We start from the raw sequence: 25,279 nt of genomic DNA, 5'->3' as shown, positions 1-25,279 counted from the left end.
TTATGTGAACTTTTAAAGCTAAATATTAAACTTAATATGCTATGTAAATATATACATATATACATTCAATGATGTATTTTTTTAAAACATTGGCTTGCTTTAATTTGTTAAAAGTGCAAGTGTTACACATGCTTTGTACATTGAAGTTGAAAGGGGTTTTACATTTTCCATTAAAATGACTTTATCAAAGGTTGTCTCCTGGTGTTCCTTCTCTGTTTGTGGCCGCGCGTGCCAGCCGGAGCGGAGCGGCTGGCGGCGGGTGCGGGCAAGCGCAGCGCACAGGCGACGCTGCCACGTCCCACCGGGGTTCCTCTGCACCGCTCTGCCCTCTCCGGGCGTGCGGCGCCGCTGCGAGGGGAAGCGCTGGAGCACAGCTCCCACGGCTGAGCCAGGGCGAGCCTCTCCTCAGGAAGAAAACAATTGAAACATCGCTTATGTTCTGTCTTCAATAATCCAGCAATTACTTTGGGCGAAGGGGGGAGGCATTTCTATAAAGCAGGTTTTTTTATAGCATCTTGGCTCTTCACGGTTCAAGCAATACCGCAAAATGATGGATGTTTAAAAGATTTGTGCCTGGTTTTATTTAATGATGATAAATGTTAGACAGTTGAGTGGAATTCTAGCTCTTGCAGTTTAGTTTGAAAAGTTAAAAAGTGTACGTGCATTTAAATTATTAAAACTGTTGAAATGTTAAGATTCGATATCAAATGGTGTAGGTGCAGCTGTTAGCTTGTGACATGTCCAAAAAGGGATATAATGAGCCTGGTTACTGCTCCCACTCTGACAAAGTCTGACTGGGTTTTGGGTCACCAAAAAAAAAACACCAACCAAAAAAAAAAACCCCATATAAATCAATTATCTTCAGAAATGGTGAAACACTAAAGCAATTTCTGGTTCCAAAAGTGAAGTTCTTTATTCAGTTCGTTTGAAAACTTGGAATTTATTTGAAGTCGCAAAGAAATACATTGGGGTTTATGTTGCTGTGCTTGGCAGTTGATTCTCAACTTCGTACGCGGTTCCATGCAGCGTCGTCTTTCACGCTGCGTGTAGCAGAACTAGAGCGTTGGCTGAAGATGCAAAACCTGCCAGTGTACGTTTGCTTAATGACAAGGGGACTTCAGTTGCGTGTACTTTTTTTTTTTAAAGTTCAGGATATGTAAATGAGTGAATTTTAATCAAGTCTAAGTATTTTTTCCCCCTGAATTGAGTTTTGGTGATAATACTTGTAACGTTTGTGAAGTTTCTTGAGGCTGTTGAAATTTGCATTCCTGCTGCAGATGGTCGTATCCCTTCCCCCCGCTTGTTTTTTTTTCTGCGCAAAGAGCAGTTGCTGGGCCTGGGCCGTGGCTGTCATCGCAGCTCCTTGTGCTGGGGCGTCTTTGCAGTTGAGTTGAAGGGAGTGGGTTGGTTCCCCCCGGGTTACTATCGGAAAGCGTCACGTTGCCATGTCTGTCCTGACCAAAGCCTGGGGCTTCCTGCTCTGCCTCTTACTGTCGGCAACTGCGCAGCACCCAGCACCCAGCGCTTCGGGGGCTGAGCTTTGCTATCGTCCTGCAGGCCCCCACGGGTGCTGGCAGCTCCCCGTCACCCCGCAGCGCTTATGGACCTGGGGAGGGATCCCCGCGTCTGCTGGAGAGGTTGAAGAAGTTCTCGCCTCCTCAGGTGGTAACTGAAGGAGTTGCTGAGCAGCGGCTCAGAGGCTGTATTTCCAAGTGTGCATATTAAAGTTCTTCCTTTGTGACCTTTTTCCCTTTTTCCTGCCACCTTTGCTGAGGAATCCTTAAGTGTATGACAGAGTCGTTAACCTGCACAAACGTGTGGGTGAAACGGATGGTGAAGCAGCAAGAATCCTCCCAAAGAAAAGCCTGAGAGTCTGACAGGATTTTAAGACAAAAAGTCTCATTTTGGAGAGGCAAAAGTGATGGGCTCAAGCTGCAGCGTTGCATGGCATGCTGCAGTCACTGGGGTAAGTAGATCTTCGCTGCTTTCGTAGCAAAGATAAATTGATAAATTAGTTTGAACTGCATGAATAGGATTTCACGGTAGTCCCTATAGAGTTGAACTGGGCACTCCATTTGTTTAGTAGAGTTTATCTATAGTAAATTGATGTGGTAGCTACACCAGATGTATAGTTTTAAAATTTTGTGGTTAATGGGTACATCTGATGGATTTGCAATGCATAAAAACATAGCCTGATGCATTTTGCAAATCGCTTTGGGAATTGCTGCGGGTGCGGATGGGACGGCCTCATAAACTGCCCGCAACGACGACAGCGTTTCCCAGTAACTAATGGGAAGGGAAGACGCCAAAAGCGAGCGAACAAGGAAAACGTGGCGCAAGCTGAGCGCGACGGGGAGCGCTGCGAAGCGTTTACTGCCGTCAACTCGACCAGGCTCTGCACGTCGCATGCTGCATGCATTAGCAGACCACAAGAAGTTGTTAAAGGTAACAGCTACTCCAAATACCACTGAAAGAGGCCAAAAATCCTGGGGTTTTTAAGTACTTAGCGTACCATGTTCAGCTTATTCAGTATCTTAAGATTTCTGGCTCCGTCACGGTGAAGCGGAGCTCCCCGCTCCCCTACAGGAAATCGGAGCAGGAAGTGGGGCTGGCATGCTCGCTGCCAGTCCCACCCGAGACTTTTATAGCTGGTCTGAGACCAAAGGGGTTTGTGGGGACTGGTTTGTGTTCGGGTTACTTTTTCCCCTCTCGACTGTTTCCACGTCCTGTGAGGTGTTCCTGGGTGTGTTTTTCCCATCTTCCTTTCCTAAAGACTCTTTAGGAGGTTTTCTGGTTTACAATCTCAACTATTTTCATACAGCCAAAAAGTATTTGATGAGATGAGCTGAAGCTGTTTGAGTGCAGGAACACTGTCAACTCCTAGGACGAGAATATGAAGTACTGCGTCATCTTTAGCCACCTTCCCATTGAGACCAAGCTCTGCTGTGCCCTCCATGAAACTCTTCTTTTTTTTTCCTGTCCTCTGAAAGCTCCCATCTCAAAGTCATCAAAACTGCAAGTCCTGCTCTCCACACACCCCCTCCTTCCCTCACCCCTTTCCAGCTCCTTATCATCATCTCCAGCCACTGCGCTGCCGTACAGTAAATGACCACCGCAGTTTTCTTCCTATTGTAACTCCAGGGGTAACTAGCGAAGAGTAATTAGCAAAGAATAAAGCGGGGCTGCTATGACCTGAAGTGTGGATGGATGGCTGTGTATGCGGTTTAGCTGAAACAGAAGTTACTGGATTGCTGAAATTGCCGGCAGGGAAATGGTGGTCCCCCTTACACAGGTCAGACGTAGGGGGTTATAACAGCCTGATTTTAAAATCGGTTTATTCCACACTTCCAGCTTCATGGAAATTGCTCAGATCTGCGCATGGAAACTGAACCCCCATCTGATCAGCACTGTGTTCTCATGCTCCCTGACCTTTTCGGTAGGTGGTAATTTTGTTCGTACCCTCTCCCGTGACATCCTGTCAAGCCCTCTCCTGCTCTCACAGCTGACAGCCTTCCCTGCCCCACGCCCGTAACTGGGAATTTCCCTTCCTTCCTCCTTCCACAGTCACCATCGCCCTGTTCTGCCGCTTTCCTGAGCAGGATGTTTGTGCTCTCCCCCACATCCGTGCTGGGCGAGCTGCCTCTCCCTGGTGAGGCTCCCGGACGAAGGCTTTGCTGTGCTTTCCCCTCCTAACCCCCAGCTCTGCCCCAAGCAACCTCAGCTCTCCGCTGTGCTCCTGCTCTCCGCCTTTTGACTTGCACTTTGTTAGCAAGGCCGTGCCGCTTTTCCTTCGCCGCCGCTGCGTTCCCATGGTACGTGTGGCCCAGGAGGGCAGGGGAGCGCTCGGTGGCATGGGGGCTCCTCTGATGCAGCGTCCGCCGCCGCGTCCCTTTCTTTCCATCTCAGCAGGGCGACCTAGGAAACTCTGACCGAGGAGCAAATCATCTGCAGCGTTAGCAGCACGCACAAACTAACCTCGGCGCTTTTGTCATTTGTTCTCGTAGGTTTTGAAAAGGAAGTTACCATCTATATATAGCTAGTAGGAAAATCTTGCCTCACAGCAAACTGAAGCCACGTTTTACCTGATGTGTTGCATGCAAACAGTTGCATTTTAAACATGGGCCTTTCTAAAGCTAAGTGGTAGGCTGAGGGATTCTTACTGTTACGTTTCAAAGTGAACATTTCTGGTACCTTCCGACCGTACCAATGCAATGTATTCTTGACACAGATGCCTGTTTCTTTTTCCAGTCCCTGGGCATGTGGTTTTATCGTAGCTCTGTGCTTCCTTAGTGGAATTAAAGAGTAAGGTTTAGTAGCTCTTGGGCAGGAAATCCTGTATTTTCACAGCTCTAAGGATTTCATATTGTTTGATCTCAGTAATACCTTAACTCCTGCAGCAAATGGGCCTGAGGGAGCACTTCAGATGATTACAAGACAAAAAAGCCTGGGTAAGTTTCGGTTACTTCTGGTAAAACAAACATGGGAGAGAAAGGAGGTGGAGGAAAAGATGGCCATAGCTCTGAGTCTTTAGGGAGCAATGAACTTTTTATACAGTTGAACTCCAGGGGCCACATACTCAGGCAGGAAGGTCTGGCAAACATCGCCCAGCCTATACCTGATTTGCGGCAGCCACGCTACCGCCCTGATTACTTCTGAACAGTTTGACTGACTGATTTTGTTTTCGACTATTTTTAGTCCAATTCAGTAAGGGATTTGATCAGCTGTTGTGGCTGTGCTTGCTTTTCTCCACCTATTTTGCTAGCGAGCCTGCTTTCACAGAACCACAGAACAGCCCAGGTTGGAAGGGACCTTGAAAGGTCATCTGGTCCAACCCTTGGTGGGAAAGGGAGCCTAGATGAGGTGTAGTCCCCACTGCAGAAAGCAGGTTGACAGGAACTGCAGATGGCTGAAGAGCTGCTGCTGACAGGAGAGCAGGAAGGAGTTGAAGGCCAGAGCTCCTGAAAGTGGAAATGCTCTCAGAGGAAGAGGTCACAAGATCCTCTTTTCCCTTTATATAAAACCAAAACGTAAAACCCAACACTACTATATTTTGGTTTTAGCTGTCGTTGTAGGTAGCGGCCGGTGGTGCGGTCTGCCGATTTTATTCTCAGGAGACTCTACGTTGCTTCCCAGTTGCCTGCCTTTGGTTTCTCCTTCCATGGAGATACCACCAGAGATCGGGTAATTACAATTTCTTTTTGCAAAGCATATGTTGGCTATATTCAACAGGGATAATATTTCTGTGTTCCAAGACAAGAGCGGTTTCTGTGGTAAAGTGAAGCCTATGAATAGAAGCCAGCGTCTGGACACATGTTTAGAATTGGTTCTGTGTGAGACACTTTGAAATAATGAACCACAGAAGTTTTTAGTTCTGTCCAGTATAAAACAATACAGATCAGACTCATCGCCCACGGGAATCTTTCCATGTACCGTGCCAGAGTTTGGTGACACGCCGTGTGACCACCGATAACTTACCACCGCTGTTGCTGCTGTAGTTTGTGCAAAGTTGCTTACCTTCTGCGTAGTAGTCGGCGTTATTCTTGAAAAGCTCAGGGAACAAGCCAGCTACGTGACGATGGCGAGAGGCAAGCGGGGCTCCGCGTTTGAGCAGCAGCTGAGCGTGGCAGGGGTCCGGCAGGTGGCGAGCGGTGGCCACCAAAGGCTCGGGGAAGCGGCGCTGGTCCATCCCGGGGGAGCGGGAGAGTGAGCCGTACCCCCGGCTAAGCCGGCTGAGGGGCAGGGAGACCCGGTGTCTATTTTTGTTGTTTCACGATGCTCAAACAAGCTGAAAGGCAATCATTACTTAAACCGGTTTTAAATTGTCGCGGCACAAACTCATTGCTGACAGGCATTGGAAAAGGGTTTCCTTAGGTTTACTGCTATGTATCTATAAAGCTTGTCCTCTAGTGGTGAGTATTCCCTATACAACCTCTCATTCTTTAAATGGACTGTGCAATCGCTTAGCTCTGAATTCAGATCCAAGAATTCCTTACTTGGAAAAATTGAAATATTTCATCTTATTTCATACATTTAGCTTTTTCCCTGGAATGTAAAGAATTTTATAAGGAAAAGTCATTATTCAGTGGATGCTCAGCTGTACAATGTCTTAAAATGTCCCATGCTGCTGGTGAAAGGGGTAATCGTACCTGCTCCCACACGCCTGTCTTTCTGCAGGCTTCATGGCTGGCTGAGCATGCTGCTGCGCCCAAGGGAGGGAAGGAAGAGGCTGGCAGCGCCAGGGCTCTCCTTTCAGCAGGAGCACCTGCGTTGTTCACTAGGCCGCGGTCTGACTCTTCCCTGGTAGCACCTGCCCCAGCTCTAGGAGGGTCTCTGTTACACAGAAATAGCCAGCCTTCCGCACCACCTTCACGGGGCCTGTGTGATGCCAGCAGTGCTTACGCTGCAGCTCAGCGCTCCTATCCTATTAAAGGGAATGTCGCACCCAGTCTCCTTTCTGCATCACTCACAGGAGTAGAAGACTCTCATGCTAAGACACGCTGCCTGGAGTTTGATTTCAGCAGCAGTCATGTGTTGAGTAGGCAGACTGCAAGAGCAAACATTTGCATTGCAGGAGAGAGAAAAGTTTTAACAACGCTTTCAAAAGTAGCGGCATGGAGTTTTGCCCCTACTTGGCTATCTTCCTACAGAGAAGCAGCTTCCTTTGGATCTGGTGTTTTGTTTATGCAGCTATATATGAAGGGACAGTTTAGTCTTAAAAACAGAAGGTAGAGCTTGCAATTCCCCTACCGCTGCCCCCCGCCCCAAAGAATCCTGACTCTTCAGCACAGGTAGCCAGGCTAAAAATTGCTTCCTTCTCCTAGAGCTGCTGTTTGTGGAGACAGCTGAAATGTCTGTCTGTAGCTAACAGCCCTGGGCTATCATCCCTGGCAGTGACACGAGGTAGGTGCTTAAATAATTTTATTTCCTTCTTGTGAGCACATACAATTTTCCTTGCTTTACTGACATGAATAGGAACACTACGCTCCACTGCCTTGTTACTGGGTAGCAGCCAGCCAGGCAGGTGACAGTGGAGAACGTAACTTGCCCTTTTGCGGGAGCAGCGACCTGGGGCTGACCTGGAACAGGTTACCTCATCACAGCTGTTCTGTGGGGCCACGTGCTAAACTGCTCCAACTGAAAAATAACTTTTTTTTTTTTTTCCCCAGCAAGATTAGTTTCATGCTACAATTCAGCACAAGGGACCTTCTCTAATTAACTTGGCTTACCTTTGTTCCACAGGCTTTTTCTAGCCTCCAGTCCCTACTCTCCTTCAAGCAAGCACAGGAGACACCAGGTATACGGAGGTAAGGGGAGAATTTGCACAGCAGTAAGGTGGTCTTGCTGCACTTCCAAGTCTATTCTGGAAGAAAAATGTCCCCTTAGAAAGCAAGCTTACCTCGTAACAGCACGAGAATAACTTAAAATGGGGGAGCTTGCAACGCTTAACACTTTTCATTAATCAGTAACAGCTATAAGTTAACTAATTCCTCCACTGCACATTGCAACACCCCTCCCGGGAAAGCCTGGGTTCAGGTCACACTCCAGTGCAGGGGTAGGGCTGGCAAACACCCTGGGGCTGGGCACGGGCTGAGCCTGAGGAGGGCTGTGCCGCCCGCCGCAGAAACCAAAGCCCAGAATGGTTGTGCACAGCTCTCGCGGCGTGGTTCCTTCAGCCCCGGGTAGCCTGTCCCCAAGCAGACGTGTAGCGCTGCTTTCTCTGACGCTTCCGCGCTCTGTAGGTGTTAGAAGCCAGCTATTAGCCAGGTCACTTCACGTATAGGCAAGGCCCTCTGAATTCATCCCAGCTTTCCCATATTCACTGGATGATGAACACAAAAGTTCAGCTGTATGTGTGTACTAACACTATTAGTATAAATCTTAATTTGTTTTTTTCTACTCCGCAACATTTGTAGAGATTTAACACACGTTTAGTGTCAAAACACCTTGGTTTTTATTTTCATATCCTTTTTGATTCAGGTTAAGCTGTAAACAATTTCTTTTTCAATCAAATACTGCCAGCCAGAATTACTTCCATTCGTGCATCACTGAAAACAAAAAGGGTATTTTTCCTTAAGTATAGACTTTTCTTTTTTAAACAATGTCACTTTATACAGAAACCAATAGCTAGGTTCGATGCACCCTGATTAGTTATGTAAACAGATAACTCAAAAAAACCTCATCAACAGAACTAAGAAGTTGGTTCCTTCATAGAATGGAAATTAAAATCTCTCCTGACTTGAGGTTAACATGGTCAGGAGTATAGACCGTGGCACATAAATCCATCTAGGAGGTGTATAAATTGCACTGTATCTGAATTAACAAAGTTATGCATAATGAAATGCACAGTTTAAATTCATGCTAGAAAGCATTTTTCAATATGAAGTGGCAGCCAACTGGCAACCATAACAGTTAGGTTCTGCACCATCATTTATGGCATTATAGATAACTATTACATATAGCATACTTTAAAACCCTGAAGGATTGTGTTACTTGAAACATTCTCCAGGCAGTCATTTGGTTTGCAACATTGGGAGAAAGACTAAAGAGCTTGCCCTCTTATACCGACTGTGGTACCTTAACTTTCATGAAGTAGATCAGATATGATGTGTATTTCACAGTAACAAAGTTGCTTTAATGCCTTTTCTCCAACAGTAGGATTGTGTTAGATGATTCTGCCCTCAAATCACCATTGTCCCGGTGGTTTTCCCTTTTCTTAAGTGTGGGTAACTACATTGAGCACTTTTCCTGGTTTTTAACTATTCATCAGTCCTTTCAGTAAATCTTCAGAGAGTTCCAGCAGAGGGAGTTCAGGGGACGGGATGTCCAGGGGGGGAAGGTTGGGTATTGGAATGTCCTTTGCCTTCCCAGCAGTTGTTGCAAACTTCTGCCAAGTTGCAGCTGAAGAAGTAGTTTCTGAGTGTTGCTGCAGACCCCACAACTCTGACTTCTCGACAAAGTCAGCATCTACATCCAACTCCTTGTCTACTGGAGATTTTTGGAGTCTAGCTCTTTCTGCTTTTAACTGCTTATTCTCTCTCCTTAATCTCTCATTTTCAGCTACAAGAAATTCTATGTGCCGTTTCAAATCTGCAATTTTGGTTGCCTGCTCTTCTATTATTGTTTTGTCATCTTTTGGAGCTTTACTCCCAATACATGCTTCTACCGGCTCCTTTTTTTTCTGAAGCAGAAATAATAGTGTATCTGGGTCCCTGTCAAAGACACCCTGAATATCCTGTGGATGTTTCTCTGTGGAAGGGCTGTATTTCTGAGTAACAGGAACCAATACGTTTTGATCATCAGAGTCTTCAGCAGATGGCTTATAAGAAGTCTGAAGATGTGCAGCTATTTCCTTGTCAGCATTCTGCTGGGCTTTCAGCTTTTCCTCCCTCTTTGCCCTCTTCCACCTCTCCTGGATGAGCAGTAACTGTTTCATGTGACTATCCCTTTGTAATTCCAGTGATAGCTGAGCCTGAGTAAGAACAAGATTAAACAGTTTAATTGGTGATCCCTAATCCCACCTGAATATTCAAGCAAGTAAAGTTACATGCATGTAAATATTTACATAAACAGCACCACAGCATGCCCAAGGGAGGGGGAGGAGCTTTTGTTATTCAGGTACTAAATCTGACAAGAAGGGATCTCTGCTTGTACAATGCAGCAGATTCAGGTATGTCACCCAAATTTAGCATAACTACTAGTAGTGTGAAGGAGTGAGTTAACATTAGGTCTTTTTGTTTGTTTCTTTGTTTTTAAGTCACTGACCAGGCTATGATAATACCTCTGAGCGGAGGCATGCACTAGGAGTTTAACTGACCTACGACCAACACCAAGAAGGAAGAGATTCACTTGGCATGCACAGCCACACTTTACCTAAATAATACAAACTATTTGTATGCTTCTGTGATGGTATCTCTGTCAACATAGTAATAACACCCAGCACTAAGCAGAAAAGGCCACATATGTTCCTAAACAATTCAGCCATATTTAACGAAGGGGGTGGCACAGTGGTTAATAACTCACAGGAACCACCTGGGTAAGAGGCTACCATTTTTCTACAAGAATGACCCTTTGGAGGAAAGACAGGTGCCCAGTCTCCAAGGGTTATTTGCTTTGATAATACTGTCTAAACTCAAAGCCTGCTGCTATAAAAGTGCTGAGCAGACTATACGACTACATTCATGGATCGATTTGTGCAATGAATAAGGAAAGGTGTAGCGCTGTTGTTCTAGTGATCCCCCAATCAGGATGAATAAAACCAAAATTACAGGCTGTAGATGAGACGCTCAGCTTTGTGTCTCAGCAGAACAGCCTAAGTGCCTCACAGCAAAAGTCAAATATGAAACTATTTTTATCACCTACTTGAAGATGCCTTGCGGACTAGAAACCATTGTTGGAGAACGCTTGGATGGGTTAGTAGTTCTCTTGACTCTGCTCCATGTAACCTGGAAAGACCCTCCAGGCAGACTAGCATCACTGCACTTTTAAAACTCCTGGTGCAGTCGCGATGGGTTCAGAAAACTACGCAGAGGCTAACGCCCAAGAGCGGTGTGATCAGTCAGGGCACAATATGACACACAGGCACACAACAGAGCCATGGCTGATTCTGGCGTCTGCTGCACTTTGGTCTCACCTGCTCTGACTGGGTCAGCTTCATAGCGTCTGTAAGGTATGCTGCAGAAGAGAAAATTGATAAACGTTTAGGACAGGGTTACAAAACTTGAACGTTTCCATAAAAGCTAAGAAAATGCTTCAGACTTCCGTGTTCTGAATCCCCACATAAAAGCAGCAGTCCAGAGGCAAAGCATTTACTGAGTTACAGTGGCTGGAAACACCTGCTGTTTTTCAAAAGTCTGAAAAAATTACTGTAAGATCATGTAATACATGCTACACCCTTGCCATGGCATCCTGTTGGCTCAGGTTGTCCCAATTTGTTTTTCAGAGGAGGACAGCAACCATTTCCAGAAAGTCCTAGAACAACAACTTTCCCGTGAAGGGAAGAAACACAGCTAAGGACCAGACTTTTAACATACAAGCATTTTAAGACAAAACGTGGTAAGTAAAATCCTCTCGCTCATGGCACACCACTATTATGAAGTCATGCTTTTTAATTATATTCTTGATGAAGAGGTGTAGTCTGTAGTTCCCCACTTTTTTCATCAACTTCCCCTCCAAACCAGAAAAGGTGCTGGCTTACAGTCAGAGCAGCACTTCAGACTTTGAGCGTATCTTGCTAGTGCTGAAAATGATAAGATATAGGAAATTCTTAACCAGATTTGGAAGGATGTAAGATAATGGCATAGAATCATCAGATGAAGCGATAAACATTCAATGCATTTCTGGGTTTTGTCTTGGTACATGAAGTGAAGGAAACCAAAAAGAAAAGTCTGCATATTAGAATGTAAGTGCTATCCCTCGTTGCCCTGAGTATTCGTAAATACCAAAGAAACTATCGGTTTCTCATTTTGTGGGGTTTTCTACTATTTATGAATGGAAAGTGAGAATGCCTCATATCTAGGTTATGAAGTTCAGAGTAGCCACTTATTTTGTCTCCACACAAGCTCTGTCACTGGAAATGTCCTACTTGTTGCATCAATTAAGACCTCTTTCTTCTTCTGCCAAGCAGTTGCCGCACTGTCAGCCAGCTGACGGACTCCAACACAAATAATTAAGCGTGACTGGTTAAATGGGCAGGTAAATGCACAAAGTCTCACTTAGGAGAGGCTGTCGATTGCAGCGTCAAGGCCTGCTATGCAATCTGCTGTTTTACTTGAGTTCTGGGAAAGCTGCGCTCATCGCCTGTTCTTAGCTGTCTTGATTCAGGCATTAGGGAAGGAAAGCAAGTAAACTTTTGTGAGCAAACATTTGTCTAAGTACTTCCTTTATCAACAGAGAAAGCAGGTGACTTCAGCTATGAAAGCAGTGAAGAAAATACAAAGTGTAAAGTGAAACTGGCTTACAGCAGGTCCCCAACTGCAGTTTGGGCATGACACAAGATGTTGGCTTCATCTTGAGTCAAGAACTGCCTTCACAGTGATAACCACCCCCAATCAAAACAACTTTGGAAACGTCTCGCTTTAGCTGCTCATATTAGAGAAAAGGTTTCCAAAAGGATGCTTGATCTGGACTGAAATGCAGACTCACATTTTAAGAATAAAAAGAATATTTTGCAACTGATTAGATATTTTACTTACATGAAGCATGCAAATCTAGAAACTGATTTTAAGAGCTGGAACGTGAGAAATACCTACTCACCAGCAGCTTTTTTGTGACAAGAAATTGCTTCTTCATATTTCCCTGCTGCCAACAAACGGTCTGCTTTTCTGCTCTGCTGGTGAGCCTTAAAATGAAAAGAGCATTACGTCAATGAGGGTTAACTGACAAATAGTTATACCTGTTTTAAAAGTAATCAGTACATCTAAGAAACTGTACTAATTCCAGTTCTTGGGTTTTTAGGCTCCCACTCCCTTCCAAGCTTTATAATTTGATTTCTTTTTTAATACTACCTTACAAGAATCTGTACTGTATAGGTAAGAACTGAAGTTTGTTAATGCAGCAAAGATGATGAGTACAGAACAAAATCCTTTTGAAGTTCCTCAGAAAGTGCATGTTCTCCATTACAGGCAGGCATTCACTGTAGCTGTGTAAAAAGACCAGTAAGGCCATAAGAAGTTATGAGAAGCTGTAAGTATTTAGGACCAACTTACCTGGCAGAATGCAAGTTATTTGAATTATGTTACAGCTGGTTGACATTTTCTGCTGCCCCACGCCCAAGAGGCTTTGCCTCTTGGGTGAAGAAATTGCAAAAGATCTTGGGTTTTTTGTTTGCAGCTTACACCAATGAATGGAAGAAGCACAGCCATAGTTACAGATATCAAAGTCATGTTGTTGCTGTACAACAGTTAACTCTATACTAGCATTTGTAAGCCACTAATGTAAACCACTAAGGTAGACTAAGGATGTTGCTGGAAGCAAGCAGTTGATGCAAGTATTTGCATATGCTCAGTGAGAAACAGTATTTCATAACCAGCACTGCAACATTTGTGAAAGCAGGTCTTTTTGTCATTACTACAAGACATGAATTTTACAGTCCTTCCTCCAAAACAAGCTACGTAATATGAAAGGCTACAACCACTAACAGGCAAGGCTGTCAGTAACACAGACTATTCATGACTGCTTTTACTACATGTTGAGTTTGAAGTAAACAGATATTGAGTACTGGGCACTTACTCTCTGAAACAATACAAGACACTTAGGAACCTCAAGAAAGTGTTTGCCTGTTCTTTTTTTAACATTAGTGTTTCCCAAGAGAGCCTTTACCAAATCCATAATGACTGAACCTGTAGGGGAACAGAGCTGAAAGCCTGAAATCTGCCTCCACTAATTCTGTCTCTGACCCATACAAATTCTCTATTCCCTCCCTTCAACCAAACAAAGGCATAAAACATATCAGACTTCAGATATTTGGTGAATATAAGTCACCGACTCACTTTAAGGATGTTCCAGAATCAACATAAAAATGAGAGCATTTGTCCATATCTTAAGAGGTTAAAACAGCTGGTTCCCTACAGGCCTTATGGAATTACACTTTTCTCTGTCTCCTGCAGTCTTGGAAGAAGCATCGAAGGTCAGATAATCCAAACAGGATGGCAACATGATTCTATCAGGACTAACATGATACTTACACTAACATCCATTTTAAAAATAAATTCCAAAATGCAGAACAATTTCTTGGTCATCTTTGTCCTCCAAACTGATATATCACCTACAGTGTTACAGTAAGTTCAGTTTTCTACCAGAATTTTAGCAGCTCTGACACCACAGATGAGAATGACTTCTACAGAAAACACTCTTCTGGGCAACAGCTGTTCTTAAGCAATCCCTAGCAGTTGTATCACTGCATTTAGACATTTGGCTTTTCTAAAACTGATTTCATGCTAATATGGAGTGTTCTAAAAAAGAAAAAAACCAAAAACACACCCAAAACCAAACGACACAAAACCCCTCGTTTCTTCACAACGAATATTTCAGTTATATTCATCTTCCTCATCTTCATTCAATGCTCACAGCATTGTCAGCATTCCCTGTTTCTTCTGCCCTGAGGTTAAATAATATCAAAAGAGGAAGTGTTTTTCTATTGGAAAGTCATCTATTTTATGGCCTTTTTCTATGGACTCCTACAAATGACACATGCTGGAAAGATAAACTTATTTCCCCTGGGAATCAACAACTGCTATCAGCTCATATAGAGCCATCTCCTCGGTTATTCATGGCAGCTCATCCAGTTACAAATTAGCTGTGTCATGGACATAAAAACACCTGAGCTAGTTCCTTGCAAAACAATTCTTCAATAAATTAGTACTGATACAGCTGCTTCTGCAAACTGCATGGGCAGTTCTAAAAAAACAGGGAAAGAGGAAACAGGGTAGGTAGAGACAGAAGAGCTGAGAAAGCAATTCAACAAGCCAGGGGCCTGGTTCCATTTATTAGTTTCTACATATAAGAATTTGAGTCTGACTGCTTTCAAAGGTTATTTTCACATGTTTTAAACTACTGGAGCATGATCTTACTCAAATCACTTAAGCACATGCAGAATGTTTGAGGACAGTCAGCTGTTATTTGATTGAGCAATTAAATTATTTCCATTCTCAATTAACTCCCAGTGAAGCTGAAGGGAGGCTGAAGAAGTTGGGTCAGACCGTGAATAAAATTAGGAAAACAACAGTCCAGAGATGCTAGCAAAAAGAAAAGCTAGGATTCTCTGATTACAAGGTCAAAACGCCTTTCTTGCTGTTACATCAAAATATATAGATGTCAGGCTAGCTTACTCTGATGCAGAGCAGCAGACTTCCCCAGTGGAAACAAGAGGAACCACAGCAGAGGGGAAAAAAAAAAACCAAACCAAAAAACCAAGTGTTTCAGCACAGCCTTGTGTGAGAAAGCTAGGTGTTTTGCAGCCAGTCATGGGGGAGGAATTCCTCATTTTGTATGTTTTCTAGCCAGCTTGACAAGGAAATATTTACTCATTTATTGCACCCTGTGATTGTTTGTTCCAATTAGTTGGTTGTGCAAGGACCAAGGAATTTCTCCCATTTTCATGGCACATTATTCATCACCAGCAGTTTGAAGAAATTAGTGGTGCTGTTTCCTAGCAGCAAGTGATGAAGCTGCAACAGAAGTACTTGGATGCTTAATAATCACGTATCATGGATAAGCTTCTACATCTTGTCTAGTCTGCTGGTTTATTCTTAGCGCTGAGTTACGCTTAGCCACACAGCATCCAACCATTGTTAGCAAATCTATTTTGAACTCAGAGTGGCCTGTATCCCATTATGAACCTGGCAATGGAAGAATTGGTCCTATATCATAAAGTGAAAAACATGGCGCTCAAGTTTATCCCTGGTCTGATGTCATGCTAAAGGAAGGTGTTTACACCAACAATTCTGGAGCTGCTCTGCTGGTTCCCAAGAGATTCAAGCAGGACTGCTTTGACTTTGGTCCTGCTGCTGTGATGATTGCAGAGACAGCTGCTGCATAACTGCAGTGGGTTTATATATCTGATTTCTCTTTCCTCTTCCAGTTGCAGTGCTGGAAATAAACACAGGATGTGGTGGAAGAATAATTTTAATTTATTAACAAGCTATGGAACTGAAGGTGGGGAAGCAATTCAACAACTACTTCCATATGTCCCTCCCAATCCAGACAAGCAGGAATTCCCAGTAGGCAAATGGACAGGTGTAACAACTTGACTCTCATAAGAGGAAGCAGGTGTGAGTGAATGATGACCAAGTTAAAAAGCTTCCTTACATTGCTCTAACATGTTTGGTTCTTAAGGAATTTGTGTATGTTTTATTGCATCACTTGAACCACTCTGGACCAACTACAGAAGCAGGTAAGCTAGAAAGTTTTCCTTAAACTTTCCAACTGTAGCTGAGATGTTAAGGGATGATACTTCTAAGTTTGTACTGCTATTCCAAACAAATGTTTCTATTTGATTCTCCACCCAACTAACCCAAACCATTGACTATGTAATCTCAGAGCAACAGAATAAAAAAAATAATCAAACCACCCTCTAAAACAGCATTGAAGGTCTCCTCTTTGCCTAGAACGTATCTTTAACAGCCCAAAAATTAACAACCAACGTTTTTTTTTAATATAAACTAGGCGACGATGTGACTGCAGGCCATGAGAAATGAAGCCATAAGGCCCACTTGCCAGATTTCTTACCACTCCCTGAAACTAAAAATGCTAGTTTTGTTTCTAGAGATTGTGCACCATTAGAACTTAAAGGATTACCGCTATATGATCCTAGCTAAGGCTGGGGGGGGGGGGGGGGGGGGGGGGGGAAGCTGCTGCTTTTGTCTAGCTATTATAGAAAGAAGAGTAGCAGGAAAAAAAACCCTGCTCAATCCTACAATATTTTTCAAAGGTAGATGTACTACTATGCATTTTCAAATAGGGTAAGTCTACTACCTTCTCCTAAGAGCAGTAATTTGCAACAGTTCTCCTGTAACTGAGATATATAGTCTTGTGTATGTTTTATTTATTTGTTCCCCTAATCAGAACAGCTTTTCACTGGACAAAGCCTTGCACAAGATGTTAAGCTTACAGTAGCCTTTGTTCATTGTAAGGGACTCTCTAGAAAGTGATACATTTTAATATGATTATGAAGCACAGATTACAGTGCCTTACTAATAAAGTTACAAATGAAGGCAGGAAGTCCCAGCTGCTAAAATGACAGGGCCTGAGGAAAACTAACTGCAAAGAAGTTCTGTCTGATATAACAGTTTGTAACTGTTTTAAGTGAAACCACTATTTGCTCCTAACATCATCTATTTTATGCTATGTACTGTGGATACCAGTTATCTTTGCCAGAAAGGATCAATACCTATGCTCTCTTACTGCTGAAAGCAAAGATGAAGGCATTTTTTTGAGAGATGAGGGATCTATTTGGGGATTTGTTTACAGGGCTGTTTTTCTAAGAATGTATATAGGATGAAGGAAGAGTCAGAAAGTGCACATGGCATTGCTTCCATATTGTACAAAAGTGTGAAGTATCTTCCACGTGGATGTTTACAGCAGCAGGCCACAAAGGGTGGGATGCGGTGGTGCACCATTGTTCCCCCCGCCCCACAAACACTTTGTCAGTGCTACACATACCCAAGTCTCTTTCAAACCCATTCTTACTAGGAAACAGTTAACTTAGAAAGGTTTGAATGTCTATGTCTGCATATGCATTGAAAAATGGAATGAAGAGGGAATACAAGTAAAAACTTGACCTGAGAGGTCCAAGAATAAACTGTGGCCATCCATTTTTTTAATTAAAAAAAAAAAAGGTGCAATCATGATGAATAAAACTCAGTGTGACTATGGAAAATGCTTCTATTTACAAGCAGTTACACTAAAAGCGAAAATAATAAAGAGTTGTACTGTAACTTATGCTAAATAATGGGAACATATTACCATTTCTTTAGGCTTAGTGGCAAACGTGTAGCTTTATCAACAGAAGCAAGCCCCCTTAAAAATACTCCCTGTATTCTGTAGAGAAAGATAGAGTTGACTGAAGGAGAAGCAAAAAATGGCAGAACCCATTGTGGCTGCTTAACCAATACCACTAGCCACAAGATAACTTGATTTTGTCTTTGAAAGCCTGTACTTAGCAAGGTTGACAGAACAATGACTCAACTGTAAATTACAGGTTAGTGTGACTATAGAGCAAAACAAGTATGTGAAACTCAAGAGAATGTATTCTCAATATTAACAGACTCCTCATTTTGTATTGAACTCTACAGATGCTGAAGTTCAACTTGCTTGTAAGCAATAGTTTTAGAACTTAAACAGATGGGCAGACAAGCAACCAGTTGTTTAGCCAACCAACATTAATTCACTGAATAGCTCTAATTGACTACACATGTGTTCCCAACCTATTCCAAATTTAAGACAAAATGGTTAGTCTGAGTTTCTCACCATGCAAATGCAATTAAGAGATCTGGAATGAAACCAACTCACATTCACACTGTTCAAGTTAGGTGGAGTCTTTAGAACCCCATACAGGCATAGCTGCAGCTCTTTCCCTGATCACCTGCAACTTCATTAAGGTGTGGTATCCTTTTACCTAATGCATAGTCAAATCAACCTCATCCTCTTCCTTTTCATCCATTTAGGATGATAAAGCACTAAATGCTTCAACTTGCTTGTCAGAGCCATTTTGTATACCCACAGCTCTCAGCTGCTTTGGTAATGCTTTTCTTGTCCCCATATATAGTGCTGCAGCTGCCACTACACAGGTCTTCCTAACTGGAGGTTATAAGCTCAATGAGAACAGTCCCACTGCCCTGATAATAAACAAAACCAACCTGGGCTCCTATATGTAGCCCTAAACCACATGGCCCAAGCTGTTACAGCAACTGAGCCACCCCTCAGTAGGGACAACTGGATCATCACAACAAAGGGTCCAGTAAACAAACTATTCCAGGAGCAACAATTTCAAACAAGTGGGGCAGAAAGGCTTCAGCCACGACTTCAGTCTGCTGCCTCCCCAGGCCTCAATGAGATGGCTTCATTTGGGTCTTTAAATTGTTAGGCACGCTTACTCAGAGCTGAACCGCGTGGCTCAATGACACGCACGTAACACCAGTGTGACGCAGAAGAAAGGCACTGCTGGGAGGTACCCAAACAGCATAGACACCAGTGAGGAAATAATGTTTCTGTCAACCACCTGCAGCTTAGCTAATTATGTTCCTGACTGGGAGCTACTGCAAGTTGTTCTATGTGCAACACAGAACAGTCTTGTGTTGTGCTTTAACAGTAGTTATATAATTGAATACAACATTGTTGAGCTTTTCTAAGGAGGCTATTACTGATCTGGCTGTTCAGCTGAGTATCCGATACATCACCTCAGCACCTCCGGTCACTTTATTCAGACAGATATGCTGCTGCATCTGTGGGTTCACATCTTACACTTCCCTTAGCTGAAATGAATGGCCCCATATAGATCATGTTGTTACTGGGAAAAACAAGACAAGGCTTCCACCACTGTGGTAAAAACAGACTTTGCGTTAGGCATGTCTATATAATGATACTTCCGCTTTTATTACCTAAAAGCTTGTTTCCTCTAGTTTGAGTTCAGAATCAAGTACATCTGCCTCTCTTTTTTTTTTTCATTTTTAGATTGGAAGAGCAAGTATAGCAGCTTTCAGGTTAAGCTTTATTTAAAAAAAAAAAAAAACCACCACCACCACAAACCAAAGAAAACAAACTGTATTCAGTGGATATTTCTGTAGATTAACATAATAATCCTGGTTTTCCAATCAAAATAACAGAGGTGCAGGCTGGCATTAAGTCTCAAACACATTGGCCCATGTGTTTTAAATCCTTTGGTCTCTGGTAAACTTTCATAGATGCTTTCTATTTTCTCCTCCTACTACTCCATATTGCATATTTATTCTGCTTGTTATTTTGCCCTCGTGTGGATGTATTCACCTCACTTCAAAACCATTTCTTAAAGTAGACCATTGATTGGCTTGCACCAGAATAGTTGTTCCTAATGTCTTACAGCATTAATATTAAAAGCTTCCACTATATGAGATTCTTGCAATATACATTTTGTTGTGTTATTCTCACTCCAGCCACTGGTTTGGGCTTACTCTTTTTCATCAAAACAATAGCTGTTCAAGCTGGATCCCTTATGCTTCAAGAAACTTATAGGCAATAGATATTCACCAGATTTTGGATTGTATCTTCTTATAAACCACAGAAAGTGCTGTTACATTCTAGGAAGAATACAAGGTAGAGGTGGTATGGCTCCTTAGCATATATCCTACAGGAAGATACTGAGGTATTAAAGTAGAATCTGCATAGTTATGAAGTCCTGGGTGTCAAACTCTGTTCAACAAGCAAGTTTCCTTTTTAGTCTCTTCTGGAGGTCGATACTATTTGCCTCTCACTTTTACTGTGTTACTCCCAAGCTTCTGATGGTCAGCAGTGTGCTGTTGTGCTTAAGTATGGAAAAACATCATGGGTGTCTGGCTGATACCTTTTGCTCCTATACCTAACGTTAAAATTATTGGTGGATGTGAGATCAGAATTCTTTGCCTAAACCAGATGGCAGTAGAAATTGCCCCTACAGTAGGTAGCACAGAGAAGCTCTTAACTTTTTTTTTTTTCACAGGAGGTCTTTTATAAGACTTAGCTTCATGCTTTTGCAGTAAAAGTTTTAATTTGTTAAAGAATGTTGAGATGTCTTAGTTTATGGCACTAGATTATGTGTGAAACAAGTACTCAGCTGGACTAGGTATCTGCTACATGGTTGCCTGCGGGTGCAGGGACTGCACTTAGTCCATACCAGTTTTAAGTTCCACAGCACAACTGAAGTATTTTATTGGTAGGGTTGAAAAACTGGCTTCCTTATTAGTAAAAGCATAAGGATCAGGGCTTTAACCCATTCTTTCAAGATTACATGACATTTCTCATCTGCGAAGCATACAGTAGACCAAGGGGGGAGAAGGAAGGAGGGAAAAGGGGAAGAAGAAGAAACAAAACGAATGCTCAAGTATCAGAGCTGCCCCAAAACACTTTCCCATGGCTCTAACAACTCGGTCGATGGCCACAGAGTTTTTGGAGAAGTTGTTTCAATTTATTCCTAAATGAAGTATCACTGGATGCAATTAGTACCTTGAGGACAGCTCAGTGGAAAAATCAAATCAGCAGTTAGTATTGTAGCACAAGCCCCAGAAAGGTTAAAAGAAGGAAAGATGGGGTTAGACTCAGCATGATTTTTTGTTAAGCATGCAACAATGGCACAGAAGGTATACAAAAAGATAAGCATAACTTTAAAAGGGGGGGAAAAAAGGTGTCTGAAGAACTAAAGCCCAAATTCTAAAAAGATAGGTCCATTTCTCATTGAAGTCATTAGACCTGAAGGTCAATGAATAAAACTTCCATTAAACAAAAACCACTGTAGTTATAGATTTTTTTTTTAATAAACAGATCTGGAATGCAAATCAGTATTTGTCTAGTGCCATCTACAGAAGTAAATCAGTGAATTAGGGAAAACAAAATATAATTAAACTGAAGAAAAAGGAATATCATTGATAGTTTAAGGCATTAAGACCCATATGCATAAAGATAAAATATTATTTTGAGGGAAACATATGTTTCAAAGGTAGAAAAAGAATGTAACTGAAGTCAGCAGAATACAAGAAGGTATGGCATGCTACCCCTAATTAGGAAGGCTAACCAAATAGTCAAGTATATAAACAATAACTGAAACTAAAAGCCACCAATACAATGATTAAGTGCAGTTGGTGTGCTACATGTTGACAGAGAAATGGAGACATTAGGATACTGCAAAACTACTAAGGATTCTTTTTTTGCCAGATCGGCTCCCCAGAAAAATCAGGACAGTGTCCATGCTTTCCAGTAGCTAAGACTAGATGCTCAAATACACAACTAATGAACAAGTTTTACAGGGGACAAAGTGACATCCAAGAACTATAGCAAATTCTAATGAAAATCCTTAACTAAAGAAAAATCAATTTCACAAAAATTAGCAAGCAGTGATATATCGAAAGAAGGAAAATGTGTTGGACTTAAGTCACTGACAGCAGATAAATAAGCCTAACAGTTAGTGTATCCAAAACCACTTTGTAGTTTAGGGTTGGCTTTTCTTGTTGTTGTTTGGTTTGGTCTCTGATGGTTTGGCATCTTTGGAAAAAGTTGTGCTTTTCCAATCCGCAGGAACTAGACTTAGGTAAGAGAAGAGATTTGTAGAAGCAAGTGAAATACATGACACTGGGTAGTATCAGAAATTTAAATGAACATTCTTACATTGGAGGTTGGCACCTTCCCTGAATGTTGTTGCAAATCTGAAACTCAACTGCAGAGAGGGACTGTGAATAGCAGAGCTTTGCAAAACTTGAGTTACTCCTGTTCATGGCCTTGTAAAAAATGTAGGCATGTTCTAACCATGGTACTGTACCCATTCAAGCTCTTGTCATGGAATAGTTTTCATGGTGCTTGACACAACCTGAAAAGACAGGTCATTTTATATATAAGATGATCCATAACTATACTGTGCAGCAGTTTCAAGAAAGGTTTTTGTATTTCGGGATACCCCTTAAAAGGGAGTAGGAACATATGCGCAGGCAACTTCATAATTTTCTGTACAAAACTATATAATGCAACTTGCTTTCCTGTATCGTGCGTTATGCAGAAGTGTCTTGATCTTATTATTAGCCTGGTGCTAGATAGGTGTGGTAACTGCACGCTCCTGTTGTGGTCAGAGGATCATCAACCAAGCTTTAGTCACACTCTTGTCGCTCCTACAGTCTTCAGTAAGTGGTCTCAGTAGGAAATACTACTAACTGGTGATACCTACACTGCCACAAAGTGGCTACTTTCAGCCATTTACTAGTGAATATTCAATTATTATTCTCTCCCTAGAAGCTCATGCACTAGATCTACTTTTAAAAAGGTTTTTATAGCGTCTGTGAAATAGCTATAGTTTGTCCCTCCTGCATTACTGTGCTGCAAGTTTGTCTGACTTTAAATCCATCACATCAACAAGTTACAAAAGCTTTCTACTTCCTGTTGTTCCTTATTTCAATCGGGCCTCCAGTATACAGAGTAAGAAGTCTGAGATAGCATGATGCAGACATACCCAGAGTGGTTTCGCACGGTTGGTTCAAATTGAAATAACCATCTTTCTGTTATGCTGTCAGCCCTAATTCCATGGGTGGCCTGCAATGCCAATTTTACAAACCTTTCTGAAACAGAGAGCGCAATCCAGAAATACCTGACTGACTCTGTATGGAGCAGGCAAGGGTTTGTCAGGGCTGACACCAAGCTGGAGCAAATAAGCTTTGATTAAAAATTGAACTGACACAAGTCTCTGAGGTTTACATGACAATGTTTAAACAATTTCTGGATCAAACTCATTCCTGGAAGCACTACAGCTGTATTCCTGGTGTGCTGCTCCTGGCTAACTGGACCAAAGCTAGTTTTCTAAGGGAACGCTCTATGTATCACTGCATCTGAAGCATAGTCAAGATACAGCTTTGATAAAACCCACAAGGCAGCAAAGAATTAACTGTTCCTGACCCTAGACATTGTCTATGTGACAGAAACCTATCGATTTAGGTTGTTTAAAGTCTGATTAGCTTTGGTGAAGATGCATTTTTCAGACAACTATGTTTCAGTTAAAGTTCCTTAGAGATTTAGTTTAAGCAGAGTAATTACTGATTTAAGATTTAAAGCATTTCACCTTCTGAAACGAAAAGCAGCATGTAGTCAGTAGTGGGCACTGGTAAGTCTGTGAAACTCTTTAAACTCGCATAGATGTGGCCTGTGTCATCTAAACGTCTCCTTCCAGATCTTCCCTTATGTTTGCAACTTGGGCCAGGCCTAACACACCCCCCCCCACACTCGAAGCAGGCTGCTACAGGGCCCCCTGCGCCGTTTCCTCCCCCGCGGTGCTGGCGGGGACGGCGCAACCCGGCTCCCGTACAGCGGTGGGGCAGCGCGGCCCGGCCCGCCCTTCCCCCGCCTCCCAGCCGCCGGACCGGACTGTGGCGAGCCCAGCCCCGCCCTAGAAGCCGCCTCAAGTCCGGGAGAGCCGCTCGGCCCCGCTGCCCTCCAGCCAGGCCAGGGCCCGCTGCCGCCGCGGCAGGGCCTGGCACAAGCGCTGAACAGGTGCTGGGGGGGCGGGGGGGGGGGGGGGGGCGCGGAGAGCGCCCTGTTTACTGTTCAAGTAGCGCTTCTCCGCCCGGTTCCCCACCGGTGGGAGGAGAGGGGTGTCAGCCCCTCCCCGCCGCGGGCCCTCGCCGCCGCCTGAGGGCGGAGAGCGGCGGCGGGACCGGCTGACAGGACGCCCCCCACCCCGCCTTGCCCCCCGCGGCCGCGCGCTCACCAGGTTGAGGGGCCCCTCCATCACTTCCATGGACGGCGGGGGCTGCGGGCACATGGGCGCGGAGGCGGCCTGCTCGCCGCTCCCGGTGCCGCCGGCGCCGCTCCTCCCGCCTCCCCGCCCCGGCGCGTTGTAAACACGGCGGCCGCTTCCGGCCGGCCCGGCCCGGGCGGCGCCTCGCGAGAGCCGCCGCCTCCCGCGAGAACTCGGGCGGCGTCGCCGGGGCAACGGCCGCCGCCCCGCGCGCCTCGTGCCGCCCCAACGGCCGCCGCCCCAACGGCCGCCGCCCCAACGGCCGCCGCCCCAACGGCCGCCGCCCCAACGGCCGCCGCCCCAACGGCCGCCGCCCCAACGGCCGCCGCCGGGCCCGGTGCCCCGCTGGGGGGGCGGGCGTGAATTCGGTCCCCGCCTTTGCTTCCCCTCCCGGGCAGCGCTGCGGGCAGCGCGGGCCGTCGGGCTGCGGACGTGTGGGGTTTCTGTGAGGGGGGAAAAAAGCCCCCGTCAGGGTCACGAAGCGTGGCGGGAAGCGCACCCGTCGGGGCCGGTAGCAGAGAGGTCACGCAGGCGAGCCACAGACACGAATGACGGCGAGAAGCGCCCTTCCATTGCAAAGCTACAAAACCAGCTCCTGCCCTGGAGAGTTTAGTTCTGCCCTGAGGTGCGTTACCCAGTGCAAGCAAACGGGACGGGGTCCGCGCTGTTATTGCAGCCCTGGGCACGAAGCTTGTCAGGAGGGCGGCCGGTTCAGCCCCCTCCGTGAGGGGGAGAAGAAACAGCTATTGCCCGTCATGGCTTTTCACTGCAGGAATTGCAGTATATGAGACCAGGTGACAATGACAGCGATGCCAAAATTGCCCTATCACCATGTATGTGCTGACAAGGTAGTAGAATTAATTATTCAAAATAAACTTTCTTGAGAAAGATCAGCTAAGCAGGGCACCGAACAGCAAATAAGCTGAGTGGCTAACTCACAGAGCATCAGGATCATCCTTATCCGTACAACACTGTGTTTTATGAAGACTGTAGAGAAGAGAACTGCCGTAAAGGGACTGTGCGTAACTTTCTTAGGTAGAACTAAGGGTGGCATGAGTGTCATAGGAGCATGGCAGTCATGGACTGAATGGGGAACAAGGGCAAGGGAAAAAGGGGAGCGAGAAGAGGATAGAAGCTAGGGGGGAAGATGAGACACCTAGAAAACAAGAAGTAAAAAAGCTAATTAGCAGCAAGTAAAGAAGGTCCGGGATTCCCCTTCTACCCTTTGTAGATGAGATCCTCAGACACGAGTGGCGTCTGTGGGTCTCCGAGGGAGCCTCTGTGGCCTGATATGCCATAGCTCTCAGCTATCCCTGTGCTATGGGGACTAGCTTTGCAACACAG

At 44.3% G+C, this 25,279-nt stretch overlaps 1 protein-coding gene across 2 annotated transcripts; it reads right to left on the bottom strand.

The window, feature by feature from the left end:
* Positions 1 to 7,833: 7,833 nt before the first annotated feature.
* On the bottom strand, positions 7,834 to 23,959 carry NRBF2 (nuclear receptor binding factor 2). Of its 2 annotated transcripts, none has more exons than XM_075717738.1 (4): positions 23,906 to 23,959; positions 12,253 to 12,337; positions 10,631 to 10,671; positions 7,834 to 9,469 (listed from the first exon to the last, which is right to left on the bottom strand). In XM_075717738.1, the coding sequence occupies exons 1-4, from the start codon at positions 23,957 to 23,959 to the stop codon at positions 8,753 to 8,755; spliced, it is 897 nt and encodes a 298-aa protein (XP_075573853.1). In that variant the 3' UTR covers positions 7,834 to 8,752. The 2 variants fall into 2 exon arrangements, with proteins under 2 accessions (XP_075573853.1, XP_075573854.1); XM_075717739.1 differs by lacking the exon at positions 23,906 to 23,959 and adding an exon at positions 13,985 to 14,053.
* Between the last annotated feature and the right edge of the window lie 1,320 nt (positions 23,960 to 25,279).

This window comes from Pelecanus crispus, chromosome 10 (genome assembly GCF_030463565.1).
Source record: "Pelecanus crispus isolate bPelCri1 chromosome 10, bPelCri1.pri, whole genome shotgun sequence".
Classification (NCBI taxonomy): domain Eukaryota; kingdom Metazoa; phylum Chordata; class Aves; order Pelecaniformes; family Pelecanidae; genus Pelecanus; species Pelecanus crispus.
Note: the sequence above shows the minus strand (reverse complement) of the source record. Positions and strands in the feature narration are given on the sequence as shown.